Genomic DNA, 22,054 nt, shown 5'->3' on the forward strand with positions numbered 1-22,054 from the left:
CTACTTTTCAATCTAGTATTTCTTGTTCCCAATCCGTGCTCCAACCGATGCGCTACGTACTAACAAACGTAGTACTTCTATATGCGACTCTTTGGCCCAACTTCGCTTTCACACCCCTAAAAATGCTGACGCTTTTCGTCTGCTTGCGAGTAGTAGTATGTGGTAGCAGCAGCGCTACCAGCCCCCCAAAGCTTGATAAACACTGCGTAGCGTAGTACATTCAACGAGAGGCGGAGCGCGCGCCTGCCGCCGCCAGTGACGCGCAGCAGCGCAGAAAGTGTTTTCGATTTTGAGTATTCGCTATGCCGAAGTTGCGGCCATCAGCTGGAACTAGTTAGTTGATGGCCGGCAGTGGAACGAGTAACATTGAATCGGTTGGCTGGTAGCACTAGGCGCGCACGGACGTTACAAATTGCCTGTCTTTTGATTAATAAACAAAAACCTTGGCTAGTGTGTATATTTTATTTTTGGTGTAAAAGGAAATGAAATTCATAATCAAAGAAAAGTGAACGCGCTTATTTATTACACGAATAAAAAGTAGAGAAAATTTTAGGAAGAAAAAATACGTCAGCGTGCGTAAAAGCGTAAGCGTTAGAAGTGTTTTTTTTTCGGGCGTATTTCAACGTATACACTTGATAGGGTTGATCGGAAGCGCCACTGCTGGAGTAGTATCTATAAATGTTTGTATCGCCGCGTCTTCCGCGCATAAATCACTTTCGCGTGTCAGGGTATAGTACGTACGTGCGCGTGTGTGTGTAAGTTTTCCGGGCTTTGCTGTTGGGTGGCGGCGCATAATCATTTTACCACCTTCTTTGGCTAAATTTTTCGTCCCAACTATTATCTAGGCGGCTACACTTTCGCACGCGCTCGCTCGCCTCTGGCGTCCGCAACGATGAGTGTTGTGTCTTCAACTCTGCTGGCTCAACAAGTCAACAACTGGCAATTGGAGGATTTTGCTTGCTTTCGAAAATGTGGCGAAATTACCGTGTCCCCCGATGCGCAAACTTATGGCATGAATTGTTGCTTTTGCGCTGGTATTTGCTTGCAATTCGATGTTTTTATAGAGCATATGCGCGAGGTGCACGCGGAGCGGATCAGTGCGCTGTATCAGCAATCGGAAACGCCGCCGCTCGCGGAGGGGAAAGGCGAACAGAGCACACAAACAACGTGCGCAGAAATGGAAACCTATTACGTTGACGCGGCTAATGCCGTCGCCCCTGCCATCGACGATTTTGATATTGATGTAGAATGCATTGATGGCGATGAATGCGCTTTCAGTTACAACACGAACAACAACTATAATTGCGGCGCTGCCGTAGGCGCTCTTGCTGACGCTAGCAGTGACACTGAAAGCGGCTCCACCGCCGCTCTCGCCGCCAATGCCGCGAAATCTCGCGTTCCACGATATCAGCTACGCCGTCAGCGCACAGCTGGTGTAGAAAATAGGGCAATCGAAGATAAGTCGCGCAAAGTATGCAGTTGGAATGAAGCGCCGTCAGCAAAATGTAATGGGACTTTGGGAAAATTTAAAACACTTACGACAACACAAACACCACCAACACCCGCGCCCACACCATCACCATGGACAACGCCAGTGCAGAATGGCCGCAGGGAAGAAGGAACCACAGCGACAGTGACAGAAAGTGTAAGCGAAATACTTGACATAGCAATGGACACACCTGGTGTGCATGGTGCCGGCGATTGCTTGGGGGTGGCAATAGATATGGCCGATGTCGTTGGTGTGGCCGGGGCTGTGCATGTGACTGGTATGGATGAGGCGCAGCATGGACCGGAAGCGCCGCAAGAAGTGGACTTGGTATATGTAATGGAAAGTGCAACGCCAGACGGTATTATTGAGGAAGAAACCGTTGTGGATCCATTCGAAATGGTGCAAGGCTGGCGGCGTTCAACAGACTCGTCCGAGGTGAGTGAATACCGAAGACAAAATACTTACATACATATTATGTACATTTATATAAAGAGTGGGTTGGAATGCCAGATTCTTTTGTAGCGTGAAATAAGTAAGTTTGTTGATGCGATGAGGTTTTAATTTAATACTGTTATATGTATGTAAATTCAAATGGGTTAATGCGATGTACGCTGGACGGACGTTGGACAACGAGTCACAAGGTGTTTTGGGTGGGCAGCAGAAGTGGCTAGGCAGGTGTACGAAAACCGGGCGGGCAGGCAACTTTGCAGCTTAACTGATGAGCTAGACAAAAGCTGTATACGAAGTGTAAGGTGAATGCGAAATAAAATTGAAAGAAATTCGCGTCGGGTTTTGTCCGATATTTACATAATTGCTTTCATTTTTGTTTTGGTTTTTTTTTTCTTAAGTTTTTTTCAAACCGCGTACACTTTATATATATATGTATATATATTTGTTTCTGTTGTCGAATTTAGTTCAAATGAAATTAAATGCTTTTGGCACGAATATTTTAAGATGAGTGCGCGCACATATTCAAATTTTGAAGTCGTTTTTAAGTAGAAAATTAGAATTATATTTTTGGAAACATTTTTGTATATTAGGGTGCAGGGCCGGCCGCACGATTCCTCTTTTGGGGGGCCAAGTTCTATCTTAAGTAGGGACGTAAACCGGTTCTGAACCGAACCGGTTTTGAACCGGAAACCGCTTTTTTCTATTAATTAACTGAACCATTAACCGAACCGAAATTTTCCACAAATGTTTGATCCGAACCGAAAACCGAACCGCTTTCCATAAAGGTTTAAAGGTTCGTTTCAACCAAGTTTTAATAGATAAATGAACCCACTTTTTTTCTTTTTGTTAAACATGGTAATACCTACCATGTGACAGAAAGACAAAAGAAATACGTTTATAATAAAATTTTGGAAAACGGGCGTGGCACCGCCCACTTATGATCACATATACATATGTATCTCGGTAACCGGTCTACCAATTTATACCAAACTCGGTATGGCTATTGTGCTTGCCAAATAAAAGCAAAGCGTTGAAAATTATTGAAATCAGACTAAAATTGAGGCCGCTTTTCATATAACGGTAAATTTTAGAAATGCTTGAAACTTCAATATTTCGAAATTTAAGGAGCTAAATTACTCAAAATTGATACACCCGGCTTACCATGTTGCGGTGGCTTTCGGAAAGGTGAAAATCATATATTTATTACTTGCGCCGGGTATTTAATATTCGGCTCCGCCCGAACTTAGACTTTATTACTTGTTTGTTTTTCGAACCGTTGAACCGAACCGAAACCCCGGTTCAAAGACCAAAAAACCGCGTTGACGAACCAATCCAAAAGTGTAAAAACGGTTCGAACCGCTAAACCGAACCGACAAAATTTTTCATCCGGTTCACGTCCCTGATCTTAAGTCATTCGTAACAACCAAAAATATCATTGTTTTATTTAGAGATTCAGCATATTGTATTTAATTATGGATATAATTTAGCAAAACTCAAAAAAAAGTCACATGCAATTTACCGAAGTATAGATTAAAATTCTTTAAATACTGAGTCGTCATTAATACCCAGATTGCGATGAATATTGAGAAAAGCTAGCCCATTGCGTGCTCGTTCTCTGCTCATGTCTGCACATTAGACTGCGCCTTGGTTGTATGGAGAAAATTGTTTATTAAGCTACAAAGCAAGACTCCCCCTAGAAATGTTCCTTTGGTCATAGAAACGACAACGGAAAGACATGGCTCGAAAGGCCCTAAAGTTCAGCATTTTCATGCAATTTTTCACAAAGTGGTCATAGTTGCCTATAAGTCAGTGGGAAATTTAATATATTTTAATGGCACTTGATGTAGTTTTGCCCCCCCGATGTCAAATATGGAGGTATTTTGAAATCGGCCAAGCTCATGCTTTTCCGCAAAAGTTTGGCAGAAGTCTTAAATATAAAAAAAAATTGTATTTCCGGTGGAAAACCGCAACTTTTTTTTGTATGATGCACCCTAATGTACATATGCAAATATACATACATCCATAAACACACAGATATTGTAACTAAATGTATTCTGATCTATTTTTGCTTTTTGTTTTATTTTAGTATCATAAAAATAAAATGCATTGCCTTGCAGTGATGCTTTTAATAATAAATCTCGCTTCTCGAAATGGATAATGTTTATTTTTGTAAAATATACAGCATACATATTTCCAAAAGGCCGTGCCAGGTGGCGGCTACACCAAGTCATATTTGGTAATTTTGCCTGTTTTCAAATGAAGCATTTCGCATTCATAAGAATAGGAAGCGTAAACCGATTGAACATTTTTTAAATTCAAAAATGTTTATTTTCTTAAAATTGTGAATGTGTTTGTTGTTTTTGGAAGGACTTACAATAGATATAGAATAATTTTTAATGGGGTTTATTTTAAACGTTAGGAAAACTTAGACATTCTTAAATATGAAATATAAATATCAATTACACGTGGTGATGGCACATGGTTAAATACCTCATTGGTAAATTGGGCATCATCCGTTGCACTATGTCCTTATCGTTGCAAAGCTCATACAGTAATTGTGTGCTCTTGAAAAAGATTATACCTGAGCGATTTAGTCCTGCAGCTAGTATTATCTGCTACAGCATTCAAGAAGTCGTATGATAGTGAATCGCCTCTTTTCAGCGTGGCTTTTTCAGCTTCGTGACATTCCTCTTCATACCAGTTTTCCTCTCGGGCTTTTTGAAATTCGAATCCAACGGCGGTATGTGATCAGAGAGAAATATGGCTCCACTAGATCGCCATCACCCACTTCGCTGAGTGTTCGAAATCTCAACATACTTAAACTATGCCAAAAACAGGAGATTTTAAATGATTTTAACCATCTTCAAAATATTTTCAAACTAAAACTTTCTTAAACCTCTCTTTTGTGATACTTTTACAATTTAGTTATACCCTGAATTCAAATATAAATATACGAAAATGCGGATCACCCTCTTACATGTAGTTTAGAAATGAAGCCCTTTCAAAACCATTTCGATTGATACCTCCATTGCAATAATTCATTGAAATTATTGAAAAGTTTGAATTTATCTTTCTGAACAGTTGGTAACCTTTTTCAACCTCTTTCGTCGCACACTATTGTGATACGTGCATATGCTGAATTACCTAATTCCTTTAACTAAAATTGAATTTGAATTTTCAAATATGTGGAAACCCTGCTATTATATATAGCTTAGAAAGAGGGCCTTTTCAAGACTTTCGATTAATACCTACATATATTTTAATAACTCATTTAACTTACATATAATATTACTGCATTTGAAGTTATTTTTAAGACAGGTGGTCTTCAATACCTCATAAAATTCTTCATGTTCAATCTGAACATTTCTAAGCACTCTTACGTTTGACACTTCAATTGAGTATAATTATTTTAAATTCGACTTTAAAAAAGGTGGCAACCCTCTCCAAAATATTTTCAACTAAAACTTTATTAAGGACCTTTGGTCTGATCACCATATTGTTATACATATTCCAATTATCTAATTCCATTAATTCAAGTAAAATTTGGCTTTTTCGGGTGGCAACTGTCTGTCCTTCATGTTGTTTAGAACTAAAACCCTTTTCAAAAACAGCTAGATTGACACCCATATTGTAGTCATTTATTTAAATTAATTGAATATAATTTTTAAACAATACAATTCTAAATGTACAATCTGAAGGTTTCCTTACAATCTTTTGCTTGACTCCATATATGTAATACTCCTATATTGGCAGTAAGAGCTAGTACCGTCCGAAAACACTACAGTACAGATATATCAATAAACACGTACGAAAGAAAAGGAACACAAACGTTTATAAATAAACATGTACACAACACATAAACAAAAACGGCACTCAAGTACACAATACATTGATAAAAAAAGTACTAGACTGTCTCGCTTTGATTCTGGAATACTTACACATTGAGAAGTTAGCTTACTGCCAATATAGAAGTATTACATATATGCTTGACTCCCATATTTTTATTTTTCAGATAGCTTGCGAAAAATTAATTTAAATTTGAAATATTTTCAAACCACAACTTTTTAAGCTTCTTGACATCCATTTTTAATATACCTTTCAAAAAAATAATTCCCTAAATTCAAGTTGAAGTTAATTTTTTAAATAGGTGCCAGCCCTCCTCTATGACTGTGGAATTGATTTTATATGTCTCTATACCAAGTTCCAGTACTCTATCACAAATATTTCGTGCGATATGCAGTATGAAAAACTCCGTTTGTATGGGATGTGCCACGCCCTCTTGCACAATCGCGATTAAATGTATCCTATATTTTAAGTTGGACTAAATGACACCAGTGTATAAAATTTCATAATGATTGGTTAAAGAGGTTAAAGCGTGAAAGCGTAAAAAATAAACAAACTCACTTTCGGATTTATAATATTTGTAAGGATTTTGGCGCGGGATTGATTCATTGAAGAGTGCTCTCAGATACATACATACATAGTGGATGTAAGAGTCAAGTGGATTATATTCTGGCCGTCTGTTGTGATTTCAGCTTTTCGGCGTTGAGCTTTCACATACATACTGTACATCTCGTCTTTTCGAACCGGAAATAACCATATATTTTCATTGATCTTCTTATGTTTCGGACCCCGGCGAAGTCGTTATCGGACATTTTATCGAGGAATTGAAGTTCGCAAGCACGATTTTTATAACGCGCTCGTAAGTACGCTCTAAGCGCTCATAGAAGAGGCTTATGACGCATATGAACGAGATGTTGAAAAATCTAGCTTTGATGGGGATTAATGCGAACGAAAATACTCGGCGATGGAGTCTCTCTCCCATCAGTAACCAACACTCGGACTTCCATACCTTACATGGATGCTGTAGTAGACGGCATTGCAGGTCAACTGCCGTATGTGTAGTTTGCTCGCTGAAAACTATTCGCTTTCAGTGCCTACCAGTTCACAACGAGGCATTTTTTTGTACCTCAAAGCTACCCGGGCTACATCATCTCAACTGGTCGATAACCGTAAATTTATTTTATTTTGAATGACGTGCGAAAAACTATATTAGCTCTTTGAACTATCCTAACTTTGTACTAACTCAGCGCTGCCAGACAAACTATCCTAAATTGGACGAGTCTATTTTTTGTGTCTCAACTGCATAGCATCACAACATAACAACCGATACAAAAACAGGCGCGTCGGAGTTAAGATAGTTTGTCTGACAAAGCTGAGATAGTACAAAGTTAGGATAGTTCATCGAGCTAATGTAGGCTTTCGAACGGCCTTCAAGATAGGATAGTTTGACGGCAGTTTTTTATACCCGAGCGCACTTTTGCACAAGGGTATATTAATTTTGTTCACATAACGGTTGTTTGTAACAGCCAAAACGAATCGAGATAGATATAGATAAATGTATACATAAATGATCAGAATGAAAAGAGAAATCGATTAAGCCATGTCTGTCTGTCCGTCCGTCCATCCGTGTACACGATAACTCGAGCAAAAATTGAGATATCTCAACGAAATTTGGTGTGTAGGTTTCCGATAATCCAAGGTAAGTTGGTATTGAAAATGGGCGAAATCGGACTGTAAACACGCCCACTTCCCTTATAACGGTAATTTCCAGAAATACGAAAACTACGATATTTTAGTAACTACTAAAGATAATTCACTCAAAATTGATACTTACAATAATTTTTCAGACGAAAAATAAGAATATTATAAATTTTTGGAAAATGGGCGTCGCCACGCCCACTTATGGTTACATGTGTATATCTTGGTAACCGCTGCACCAATTTCTTCCAAACTTGGCACAGTTGTTAACCTTGATACAGCATACTAAATGGCCGAAAATTTAAAAAATCGGACAATAACCACGCCCACATCCGATATAACGGTAATTTTTAGAAATACGAAAACTGCGATATTTTAGTAACTACTGAAGATTATTCACTCAAAATTGATATTCGCAATAATTTTTAGACGAAAAATAAGAATATTATAAATTTTGGGAAAATGGGCGTATCCACGCCCACTTATGGTTACATATGTATACCTTGGTAACCGCTGCACCAATTTCTTCCAAACTTGGCACAGTTGTTAACCTTGATACAGCATACTAAATGGCCGAAGATTTAAAAAATCGGACAATAACCACACCCACATCCCATATAACGGTAATTTAGAGAAATACAAAATCTTGGATAAATCAGTAAATATTAAAGCTAATGTATTCAAAATTGATGCTTGCAACAATTCTTTGCCAAGAAATACGTTTATGGTAAATTTTTGGAAAATGGGCGTGGCACCGCCCACTTATGATCACATATATGTATATCGGTAACCGTTCTACCAGTTTTTACCAAAATCGGTATGGTTATTGTGCTTGCCACATAAAAGCAAAACGTTGAAAATTATTGAAATCGGACTAAAATTACGGCCGCTTTTCATATAATGGTAAATTTCAGAAATGCTTGAAACTGCAATATTTCGAAATTTAAGGACGCTAATTTACTCAAAATTGATACACCCCTGCTTACCATCTAGGTGTAACTTTTGGAAAGGTGAAAAAACATATATTTAATACTTGCGCCGGTTATTTAATGTTCAGCTCCGCCCGAACTTAGACTTTCTTACTTGTTTTGAAATTGACTTCAAATTTACCTTCACTTGTAAGGTACTTAAACGTAAATGTTACTAGAATTGGATGGGCTCCGAAACTGCATACTGAAAAATGATGTAAATTAAATTAAGTAAAAAATGAAAAGAGCGAAAAATCATTGTCTCTATTCAACTGCTTGGGAGTTTATGTATGTATGTGTCTGTACCTACATATGCTCTTCTAACACAAAAATGTATGCTATCAAAAATAAAACTCGGCACTCTTTTAACGGAAAAGACTGCTGTGAACATGTCAGAGTTGCGCGATCTTTGTACTTCAAAATTTCAGCAACAGCCTGCCCATATAGATCTATGTATACCCAATTTGCCACAGGGCGAAGACGACGTCGTTGCGACGTCGCTCTGGCGAAGTCGTTTTGGTGAACTCGAAACGACGTCGTTTTTTCCATACAAAATTCAACGTCGCTCCGACGTCGTTTTTTCTCATCGAATCGAAGTCGTTGCGACGTTGGTCTGGTGATGTCGTTTGGGTGAACTCGAAACGAATCCGTTCTTTCGAACCCACAAGTTTTTTTGACGAACCTTAGGTCTGGGTTGGACAAGTTCCACGCCCACATTATTATATATCTTAAGTTCATATGGATATTAAACCGTTTTTATTATGACAATTTTTTATTATGACAGAATATGGAATCCACAATGTACACTTGTACTCAGAAAATTAAGCCGCCTACATATTTTTTTCAGTATTCATAATACTCTTCAGATTACTTTATATTTTTTTTATAAAGGTACAGTTCACTCTATGGGCCTTATTAATAAAAAATAAAATTGGTGGGTATGAAGTTTTTTTAAATTTGGTATAAAACTGTACTTTTACTTTAAATTTGGTATAAATTTTGAGCATCGTTTTGCAGTTCGCTGGTATATCGTTTTTGCGGGCTGCAGGGGAGTCGTTTTTGCGACCCGCCGGTAAGCCGTTTTTGCGACTCGCCGGCGAAGTGTGCTTTTCATCCGACGGCGAGTTCGCCGGCGAGTCGTTTGCGACCGTCGCCGGCGAACAAATTGTTCACCAAAACGAGTCGGAAACGACGTCACACTATGGGACTACAGCGGTCAAAATTAGTAAAAACGGATTATCGAATTCTGAAAAAGTAATTACGCAGATGCATGGAAAAATATCCAGCTAAGTCAAACCAAAAAGAACTTTTGATAAAAATGCATATTTGCAATCATAGCGCGAGCTTAAAGTTGGAGCAATGAGAAAAAATTAATTTGTAAGAAAAAATTTTGATTTTTTTGCAAGTAATTTGAATTAATTTTTCCACTTGTTACTTGTTGTTCGTTACGACGTCGTTTGGCAATTTGGGTATCTTCAAAGTAAGAACAGGTTTTACTATATTCTGTATACATAATAGACTGGCGCTTACACATATGTATGTTAGTGTTTGGCCGAACTTCTCCTCCGATTTTGTGGCGTGCACCTTGATGTTGTCACACAATGGGGAGGAACGTACATTTTTACACCGATTGTATTTTTTTATGAAAAGCTTTTTTTCATGGCAGAAATACACTCGAAGGTTTGCCTTTACCTACCGAGGGGCGACAGCTATTAGAAAAAACCGGTTTTGATTTTTTTGTTTGATGTTGTGTTGAACCGGGCTTGAACCCAGGCCCTGTGGTAGCGCGCATTGCTAAACACTAAACCACAGCGGCCGCCAAATGTATTTATTTTGTATATAGATGTGCAAATTTTTCGCTTTTTGTCTTTTATTTTTTCGTCTTTGTAAAAAGTCTTCTACATAATTTTGTTTCCCTAATCGAACAAAAGCCTCTGTCAATATTTGAAAAATACCTTTGAAAAAAGAGAGATTCCTAGCGTTTCTCGCTTGTCTGTTATTGCGAAGCAATAAACACAAAAAATAATTAGTAATTTTATTGCATTTTTATCAAGAAGAATTTTGCTGTTCTACAAGCTGATAAATTTGTATCAACATAAATTCGTCTGGATGTGTGTATACAAGTATTCTCGTACCTACATAGTTTGTAAGAATGTAGAAAAATGTGAATTGATATGACGCATTTATGGTTGGTTAAATTGCATTTAGGAATCGAAATTGTGCGCGACAGTGAAGCGAAAGGTTTATTGAGTGTGCCGTTAACTTAAATGCGGGAATGAATATTCATTTTCTCTACAAAACTGGATGGTATTAGGTAATAAATTAAATTTTTTTTAAAGTTTTGTATACATATGTATTTATACGTATGTACATTTGTACTTATGTATGTATTTACCTTCTAATTTATTTAATGAATTTTCAAATTTGCAAATCTCTTTAAAAATCATAGGTTTAATCCCGGGGTAGAAAAACTGTAAAAAAGATAAATTCCCACAAATCGAGAGAGTATTACTGGATTTCCACCAGGCATTAAATGGCAAAAATTGTAATGACAAAGTTGGGTATCAAAAAATAATCGTGTCATTACGTACAAAAAATAGTTAATAAGTTCATTTCCACATGACATTTTTTAAATGACTTCAATTGTTTGTAATTTTAATGCTGGAAACTCGGCATAACACTGAAAAGTACGCGATCGTTTTATGGTAAAAATGGCCACTTTTGACAACTAAAAAATTACCTCCGAATTTCGCTTATAAACTATTATTTTTATTTTATACTTAAACACCCATGTCAATAACCAGAAATATTCACAAATTCATTAGAATCGACTTATACAAGTAAATAAATATTTTCAACATTACATTAGTGCACTTTTCTTTTGTTTACAATTTGGGTGATTTTTTGACAGATTTACCAACAAAACAAGCCTCGAATTAAAACTGGTTACTTCTGTGAAAGAAAATACTTCATTTACTCTCTCGGCAACGTTCTTTTTTATTAGTTTTTCGAGTGCTGCATCGATTTCTGGTAAAATCTGGTAAGAATTTTATTTGCTATTTTCCTTTCAAACTCGTATGGGCGTATATTACCATAGATTAAATACACCGGCACACAAGGAAAAAGTGGTGTGTGCGTTTAATCAGACAAACCTACCCACCGAATCCGACCATGAGATCCGTTTGACTCGTACACCACCTAAATTTCGAGTTATTTGCAAAAATTGCGTAATTTACTCGATCTGGGAGTTATATGAATCAAACGGACATTAGATTCGGGTTCAGTGCATCGAAATACATGTCGGTAGGTGGATCTGGTTAAAAGCACACCACTTTTTTTTTTGTGTGGCCGCTGATATTAATACAATTAAACACAGTTTTTTTTTTAACTTTTCAATGCCAGTCGTAATCATGTTACTACACTTCGCGGCTTAAACCATCAGCTGTACTGTAATTAGGTGGCCACTCTGTTCAAAAGTTTTGCGCATAAAACTGCTACTAAACTACTTCCATTATAAACTTGCATACATACGTATGTATGTGTCATGGTAAATATACCGATTGTAAGAAATGTGATTCAAGTTGAACATTTGAAAGCATATTTGTATGACTGCCTGTCGCTTAACGTGCAGAGATGTTTCTTTGAATTCCTTATGGAGATGGCTACCCTTTTTGGAAACATGTTTTGATACAAACTTTTTCAAATACTTTTTTTTTGGCACCTACATTTTAATATGTGTGTAACTTATATTTAACAGTTGGCAACCATGTGCATTTGTTTTTAAATAAAGACCCGGACCTTTTAAATGATTCCTTTCTCAAAATAATTTTAACAGTACAGAAATCGCGAAACTTTTATAGAACTTCAAGTCAAATACAATGAAAATAAATTATTATAATGGGTATACTAATAAACCTGCACCCAATGCATCAATCAAAGCGACATTACATCGACATGGTTTGAATGCAAGATTATAAAAAAGCACTTTACGTATTTAAAGATATAACAACAAAATTTGTTTACTCTTACAGATATGAATTTATTTGTGAAAACAAACTGATTAATTAAAGAAAACTAGTTCTACTTATAAATGTTTTAGATAAGCTAACTCCATAATTGTGTCGTGCCGTAAACGTAAGTTTTGTATATCTCGAAAGCAATAATTGCTTTTAAAAGTTAAAAAAAACCAACATCTTGCTTTTTATTTCATTACAAATATTATAATAAAAAAATAATTGAAAAGTCTATTTGAAGAGTTGAAAATACTTCCGATACACAAAAAGCACATTTTTTTTTAACTATTGGAAGTGTAATGCATTTTTCCCTAGAATGCCCTAGAAAGTAGAAATGTGAGAACGCTGTTGAAAGATAGAGAAGTTAGCTGTGATCCCTTCTTAATTTATTTGTGCAAATAAATCGGCTTCTTAGTCTACCTTGGACAGAAATAGAGAGTGTTATATACTGTCATCTTCTCCAGCTAGGGGAAACATATTGGGTTGTTGATGATGTCTATGCACATATGTTAGGCATTCATACTTAAGTATGTATGTTAGCACCATAGACTGAGTTCCAACCAGCAATTACATATCTTTGCTTTCCAGCTTATTAAGTAAATCCCCTTCTGTTCTGTTCGTTTTTTCATACCTTTTTCGTATCAGATTGCGAGTTCGCTTAATGGTTACTGCAAAACCTGGAACGATATACCCTTGGATGTGCCACAGATGCAAAGTTAGATACTTCTCCAGCCAGGCTAACCCTGAACACCGTAGTGTCCGTGTGCATAATTTTCCTAAAGAGATTTCGTCTGAACGTACCTTATGCATAATTTCTAGAATCTTTCGGGCAGCGTGGCCAACGTGAAATATGGCATTGTCATAAGTGTCCCAATACCAGCAAAAACCTTCATTATGCGCTTTCTCTCCCAGCCCCTCAGGACCTAACACTTTGGTAGGCGTACTAATTAGCGCTGGGTGCTCTGTTGAACAATGTCGCTGATCTAATGTAGTCTTCTTCCATATGATACAGACCATTCAGCATTGTAATACGCTGAACTTATATTTCCCTATTTTGGGAATAAAGGGCCTCATGCATAAAAAGTGAGCTTAAGCTCCGACTCGATTTTCAGTACAAATTCTTGAGCTTGAGCTCACCCTTTCAGTGCAAAAATTGAGTCTGAGCTTAAGCTCACTTTTTATGCATAAGGCCCAAAGACCTCACTTTACTCCAAGCAATGGGTATTTGTTCAAACGACAAATACGATCCCAACAAGTCGGAATTTTCAGCTAAGCAGTCGAGTCGCCGCGTTGTTCTGTGAGTGAAACCTTCCGGTCGTTATTTCATCCGCTCAATACGCGTTGCTCACACAGAGGGGGCCTCTTGCTCAAATAGTTATCTCGAAAGCCCCCAAGGCCATCTCATCTTTGTTCTATATCTTCCACATCTCTGCGCCTTGTACATAAAAGGATGGACGTGGTTAGCTATTTGTAGAGTGTGTTTTTTGTGCGTAAAGGGAGGGTTTTAGTTTTCAATTGCCTGCCGATCCCGAAAGTTCCCTAAAATTATTCTTTGCTTGATCTCCATACTGACATTATTTGTCCTTGTTTACCGCTAAACCAGATTTTCTTTTATAAATAAAACACAACAAAATTTGTCGAAATTATTATTTTTATTTCATATATCAAATTTGTCCATGACCTTTTGGTATAGTTCGGACTGTATTTCATTTCTAACGCGTATGATTTCATTCTTCAAATTTGAAATCAAATCGTGAGCTATCGACAGTAATGGATCCTCGTTGTTTCGTGAGATAGTGCCTCCTACAAACTTCTTTCGCAATGGGGCCATTATTTCATGCGCTGTGTTCTCGTATCTATTTAGGCGAAAATGTGTATCATCGATCGTGATGATGAGCGGACAATGTACTTCTTGAAGAACGACCATTTTTATAAAACGTAGCATCTTTTTTACGCGTTGTTAAACTGAGTTTCGCTCCATGGCTAAGCTGGCCAAAGCCTGTAGTACCAATTGTTTGAAATAAAGAAAAACATTAAACATTGCTGTCAAAGATCTGCGTCATCTTTTGAATCACCCTATATCACTAGTGCCGTCATGATTCAGGTTAGCGGTATGAGTTATACTTTACAACATCAGATTGAAGAAGTCCGAAGAAAAAAAATGGCTTTTTGTAAAACCTTGTTTGGTTTCGAACAGCTTGGATTCCCAACATAAACACAGGGTCGTAGAAGCAGCTTCTCTTCGTGATATTTAAAGCGGGTTTCAAATCGAAGAAAAGGTAGTGAGTGGAAGTTTTTTTATGTAATCTGTTTTCTATGGTTTTTTGGCGCGTCGTCTCATAACAGCTAGAGTAAACATTCCAGACTACATAAAATATTTCCTGCACCCATATCCCCTCTATTGTATTTATTGTATTGCGTTGATGTCAGAACATCTTTTAGATGAATAGACTCAGATTCCCTTTACAGAGTGTGGACGTCCAACTGCATATCCGTTCATCTTAGTGGTTAGAACTCCACATCAAGCTTGTCAGCCATTACGATAAAGTTCTGTTAGTATGAAAATCGACGGACGCCTGTGCCAAGTGTTCTTTGAAACGAAAAAAGTACCTGTAGTAAGTTTCTTATGTAGCCCATACGTAAGTCATTATTTACAAGTATTGAGAAGTAACACACACATGATGTAAGGCCCTATTCAGACGTATGCATATGTAAGTATGTTTCCATATGTGCATGCATTTCAATCTTAATTCTCTTCATTAAATTATTATCAATGGTTTTATTAATTAATTAATTGTCAGCAATTATAGAGATGTTGAGCGGAATATTGATTACGAATTTAAATGAGGTGAATTCACTCTTATGTAGTAGATATGTATGTACAGAAAAATATATATTCTCATGTATCTATGAATATGCATACATAAATACCTTTTTAAGTAATCACGAACGGCTAACAAATGTTTGTTGAGTACATTTATTTCAAACCGAAAGTAATTTAGTAATTGTAGACGATAAAGCAAATATTAGCACTGCAATATAAAAAATATTTATATCTACAGTATTTTCGCCTTAATTGGAGATGAAAAATTGCACAATCTTTTATTCGACCAATTAACTGAGACTCGCTTTATGGTATAGTTTCTTTTTCTGACTGAGTTATTGATAAAAAATATTCGGGACTCAATTAACCGTGGGTTACTGTATTAATAGGTTCCTATGCTTGTTTGCGAAGTATGCGTGCCGTCGCATTTATTGCACAGATACTTAAGTGTTTTATTTTTTGTTAAAGTAAATGAACGGGTTACCGATAAGTGAAGTTCATTGTATGACACTGTAGCAACCAAACACAAATATTTATGAATATAAAGAATGTATCCCTACAAGACAGCTGAGTATCATATGAGTACTCATATTATCATTATCCCTAATCACAAAAGTGCTTATCAAAGTCCTCATTTTCGTTCAGGCCATGGGAAAAAATTGAGTACTTTCCCCTCAATGTTGTCATCAGAAAGTCCTCAGTACTAATAGTCAAACTACTCATTTATGCCGTACTACAAAAACAAAAGTGTAAATGTGTGAGAATTTTTGCCTAAAGTGCTCAGCAATGTCTTGTAGGGATGGATAATAAACATACATACATATGTATGAACGCATGTATACGTCTGCATGTGTCAGCCACATGCTAGCACTCCCAGAAAATCGGAAAAGGTCAGGAAACAATGCTCAGCATATATATTTACATATGTATGTACATATTTATTTTTCCTATACTTAGTTATAAAGGGAAAATAATATAAATAAAAGGGGGTAATAAAAATTTAGCAAAGCAAAACTTCAGCAGCAACCAAAATAAACTTTTGTACGGTATAAAAAGTAAAAAAAAAAAAAATAGATTTTGCAACTACGTTCCTTTGTTTATGAGTTCGATCTATGGATGGGCAACCACTTCAAAAGGCTTTTTTCTATGAAAACCTATCATATTTCGTTTTTTTTTTTTTTTGTAATGCAGTACAGAGACAGTACAGTACGGAGAGGTTGTATACAGATATAAAAACTTTTCGTGCTTTTGAGAAATCTCAAATTTCTTCTGGCGATTTGCGATCGATGAAAAAACTTAAATAACAAAGCATTTTCTTCCATACAAAGTATTTTCGACAATTTTTGTTTGTATGCAAGAATATAATAACAACATCGCACATTGGGGTGTTTCATTAATCTGGCCGGTCAAAACCCCATTTCCTAAAACTGGCCCGAACTCAACAAAATTTTATTTTTTTTAGTACGCCAAGATTCTAATGCATTATTTACGATAATAATTTATTTTCATGATTAAAATACTAAGCTTCTACACTTCTACAAGCTTCTACTTCTAAACTGAGCAATTCGTACATTGCTTTTGAAAATTCGAAACGTTCTCAGTATGGATGCATTTTAAATAAAAATGTTTACAATTTAAGCAAAGTTTTTGAAAATAAAGTCATGGATTCTTATGAAGCAAGTAATTGGGTACCATATTTATGTATTTAAGTTTCAGTTAGTCATTAATACGTTCTTTATTCAATTTTTAAAAGTGATATTTTGAGACTAAATTTTTTCCAAGTTTCTTTTTCTGAAAAACGTTTTTATTCTAGTGCCCGGCTTTGCCCGGCATTGATTCTACTTTTTTTTTTGGGTAGCTTGTGTTCCGAGTTTTCAGATAAGAAAAAGATTGATCCCGCCTTTTTCCGCTTTTTTTAAATTTGATATTTTGAGCTACATACCTACATATATACATATATACAAATATTTAGATAAATCTACGATATTTCGGTAAATATTGTATCCAAATACACCCAGAAAAAGGTTTAGTTATAATAACCAAGATTTGGTTATAGTGATCAAGTGGCATAGTTGGATATGGCGAAATAAATATATAGTTCACGAAAGTCTGCAATTTACTTAAGACTTCTAGTTGGGACAAATGTATATTTGTTAATAATTACAAAACGACTACCTTGATTGGACAATATTGTTAGTTTAATAAAATCATTGTTGAGCAAATATAAACAATGCTTTGGTTGATACAAGTTTTCAATTAATTTTGTGAACTTGCCGTAGACTTGAATCAGCTAACCGTTTATTATTGGGAAAAAAGTTTCAGTTTGACACAAATAAAAATTTACTCGATGTTTGTTGTGTTTACTTTCTTCTTTTATTTGCATATATTAAGCATAAAAATACGTACATATTTACATAAGTTAGTTACTAAAGTAAATAATACATATGTATATGGTGGTAAGAATTTCCTAAAAAACAACGATGAAACAGGAACAGTCGTGCGAAAACCCAGGTCAATATCTGCTGGAAGTATAATAGACACTTTCAAATTATAATTCACATGAATTATATATCCACTGAAAAACCCCGGTTGGCATCAAACTTTATATTTTTAATTAAACTTTAAACTATGCGCGCACCGAAACAACCCGCGATGATAGCAAAACTGAAACTGTGACAAACAAGTATGGGCATGTCATAGCACACATGGCGCAACGATCGACATGCCATAGCTTACTGAGCGCTCTGGGACCACATGCGTGTTTCACCCATATACGAACAGCGGTAGCGGAGCAATGATTTCCACGCACAATGCAATGGTCGGCATACTAGCGCATTCAAACGATTCAATAAGTGGGACTGTGTGCATTGCTCAGCTGGCGCTCTTCGTATGTGCTCAGAGAGCGCTCAGCATTCTTTAGGGGTGGCTCACAAGCATGAATATGTTCCACTCTCAAACCAAATCGTGGTTGCCTCAACTAAGATTTGGTAACTATGACTAAACCACGTGTTGAAAGAAAGCTTATCTGCATTAGCAGAGCTTTATAACATCCTTTTATGAACCATACGTTAAGTTGAATGGAATTTGTAGAAATATGCTTCAAAGAAATATTTATTAGTATTAACCAAACCCTTCAACTAAATTAACGATTTGTTACAACCAAGATGAATATTAGAAGCTTTAATATATTTAGTTATAATTACCAATCGATGGTAATAGTTCCCAATCCTTGGTAACAGTTCCCAAATATTGTCAAAATTCGGGAACTAAATATCTTTAGTTGTCGAAACTAATCCTTTTTCTCAGTGTAGTTAAAAATTTGTATGTGATAAAAAATGTTGGTAAAAATAAGATTATTATGAAATTTTTTTGAAAATGGCCCACTTACGGTGAAATTCTCTATCTCAGTAGCCGCTTCACCAATCCCTGACAAACCCGGTACGAGCCTTTCTTGGGGTCTATCTAACAAATCTGTTGAATCTTTTTGAAATCGGGCATTCACCCACCTACCATATAACGGTAGATAATTTACAGAAAAATGAAATATTATAAATTTTTGGATAATGGGCGTGGCGCCGACCACTAATGACCACAAATGTGTATTCCAGTAACCGTTCTATCAATTTTTACCAAACTCAGTGCACTTAATTGCCTGACTAAAATTACACCCGCTTCCCATATAATGTTAAATTTCAGAAATAGGAAAACTTCAATATTCGATAACTGAGGACGCCAATTTACTCCAAGCCGACTCTACTTTGTCGTGGTCTGATTGTAGGAAAACGCATACCTACGCATTTATCTCGGCGATGAGAAGGTTAGAATATTAAAAGAGTTGCCAACTGTTAAAAAATTAAATTCAACTAAGTTAAATTAATTGCTGCAATATGGGCATCAATCGAAATGGGTTTGAAAAAGCTTTATTTATGAAAAACATGTGCCACCTGTTAAAAAAATATGTTCAACTTTAATTTAGGGTATTCAAATATATCTTACAACATAGAAAATAAAATGTAAAAAAACTAAATTTTTGTAATAATAACAGCGATATAACGGCCTTATTTATTGTAAAGAGATTGTTGTAAGTATTAACCAGGGTTGTTGCGAATATTATTCCGAAATAAAACTCCTTTCCGGATAATAAACAAACCGCTTATCTAAATTAAACAAGTTTGGTATCAAATGAAAGAGGACTTAAATAGCTTTAAAACTGAAATGTCTAAACCAGAAAGCAACACATTGAAAAGTATTTGAATAAAAAATGTTAATTAATTACCATAGAACAAACCTTGTGCCAGGTATTTGAATTTCTGTAGTAGTGAATTATAAAAAAATATAAATAGAGGTCGTTCGTTATTTCTGTTTAGCTATTTGAGTCGGTGGTTTGTTTATTATCTGGAAAGGACTTTTATTTCGGAATATTATTCGCAACAGCCCTGGTTAATACTTCATACAACATTCTCTTTACAATAAATAAGGCCGTTATATCGCTGTTATTATTACAAAAATTTAGTTTTATTACATTTTATTTTCTATATTGTAAGATATATTTGAATACCCTAAATTAAAGTTGAATATATATATATATTCAAAACCATTTCGATTGATGCCCATATTGCAGCAATTAATTTAACTTAGTTGAATTTAATTTTTTAACAGTTGGCAACTCTTTTAAAATTCTAACCTTCTCCTCGCCGAGATAAATACGTAGGTATGCGTTTTCCTACAATCAGACCACGACAAAGTAGAGTCTATCGATGTCAAACTTTAAGCAACTTTATTTTCTTTGTTTTCTATTTACTTGATTTTAAACGTTTACAATTCTAAATGTCAAAACACGCCTTTTCTAAATATTTCGAGTTGAGATATTCATAAAAATAATTTTGGCCGCCTAAATCGGCCAAATACCCCTATGTGCATCGGCAAAAAATCATCAAAATAAAAAGTTTATTGTAAAAATTTATGGAATTTTTCTACGCAGTTTGAAATTTGGACTTATATGGTTTTTGTTAGATAATGTGCTGTATTTTTATAAAAAAATAATAAACATTAAACAAACCATAGAAAAATAGTCAAAACTGGTATAAATGTCGTGTCCCTATTATTTTTCACATTACTGTATATCGCAATGTCAGTTTGAAAATACTTTACTTTTAAAATGGTTTTCGATACATCTAAAAAAAAAAAACTATATAAAAAATTAGCGATATTTTTAGCTACTTTAAGCTTGCACTTTATTTTACTGAAATTTACGGCATTCCAAAAATTAATTAACTAAAAATCTTGAAATACTAATGCAAGTTTATTAATATTTTTAATTTTTGAATAAAGTTTGAAACTGGGTGTCGTATACATAGTTATTTATTTACTTGCTCCGCTATTATCCTCTCTGTTCTCAGTACTGAAGACTTACAATGTAACTAAGCTAAAGAATCAGTACTAAGTTACACAATCACATTTCTTTGAAGAGAGTCTGATTGTAAATTGCTGCGATTCAGCTCAATTACTCCGCTCAGTGCTGAGTTGGAGTGTGTTTATGTTGGAGTTACGATAAGAGCTACATAAGCCAGGCCAAGATAAGCGATAGTAATGGGCGTATGTACTTACGGTTGCCAGACGTACTGATTTTATCGTACAGTACTGATTTTTCAACTCTTGTACTGATTTTTCTCATTTCTTCAATCAATACGCTAATGTCCTGATTTTTCAAAATTTTTACTGATTTGTACTGAATTTTCTATTCAAACAAAATACTTTAGTGTTTTCTTAAGGTTTTTACATAACGTTGGATCTTCCGTAAACTGTACTGTAAAAAATAAGAAGAAAATAACATGTTTTAGAGAATGTTTGATATGCCCAAGAAATCAATACAACAAAAAAATCAATCGTTTTATGGGCATATCGCCGGGTCGTTACGTACCAGTTGCGATAATATGATGGAGCTTAAATTATTAAAAAAGAAGGCTTACATTTTTGTCGAGTGTTGTTAGTTGTCTCGAAAATAACTTTCAGTTTAATAACAATAAATTTCAATATTCGAGTGGCTTTTGCCTATAACTTACAACTCCTTTTTCTCAATTTACTGACTTTGTAAAAAAGTGTTGCATACAAGACATAGAGTTAGACACTCTTTTTAGCGAATTCTTAGTCTTTCATAGCTTTTGCATAGTTGAAAAATTATTTAGGCCATGAGGAAATATAGGTGAACTCCTTAAAATGTGGTACTTTTTCGCAGTATGAGAGGATCTTAAGAATAAGGTTTGTTTCCTGGGGCAAAGAGAGAGATGGGCTTCAAATTAAAATTTTTGAAAGTGAACTTCAAATTAAAAGTAATTTTAAAATGAAATGTATAGAATTCTTTGACTGTTTAAACACTGAAAATGGGAATGATCCAGAATGTGATCAATTGTGAATTTTAACTATGTCGTCAGAACTTACATAAGAGCGAAAGATATTTTTTAACATAGAACGATAACTAATGTATAAAATTGCTTTAACAAAAATACCAAACGATTCCTTAGTTTTATGTAACTATCATTTGAATGAATGTGACTGGTGGGACACTGAAAAGAACTCTATTTTACCCTTGATCACTCAAAGATGAATTTTAGCCAAACCACTTAATATTCACGAACTATGTTTTTGTGTTGTAAAATATGAATTATACGCTTTCGTTTTCAATAAAAATGAGGTTTATATAATCTTCATAGAAATATCAAAAAATATTTAAAGTTGTGACTGGTGGGACAACTCCTTTTGACTGGTGTAA

The 22,054-nt window shown here is 35.4% G+C and overlaps 1 protein-coding gene across 1 annotated transcript in view; it reads left to right on the plus strand.

The window, feature by feature from the left end:
- Positions 1–323: 323 nt before the first annotated feature.
- The window catches only part of LOC118745023, an 89,759-nt gene continuing 68,028 nt past the window's right edge, over positions 324–22,054 (plus strand). The window contains exon 1 of the mRNA XM_036478536.1: positions 324–1,924. Coding sequence (XP_036334429.1) covers positions 893–1,924 — 1,032 coding nt within the window. The 5' untranslated portion in view covers positions 324–892. The remainder of the gene's footprint in view (positions 1,925–22,054) is intronic.

Source organism: Rhagoletis pomonella, unplaced genomic scaffold (genome assembly GCF_013731165.1).
Source record: "Rhagoletis pomonella isolate Grant_MI unplaced genomic scaffold, Rhpom_1.0 Rhpom_scaffold_00008, whole genome shotgun sequence".
In the NCBI taxonomy this organism is placed as follows: domain Eukaryota; kingdom Metazoa; phylum Arthropoda; class Insecta; order Diptera; family Tephritidae; genus Rhagoletis; species Rhagoletis pomonella.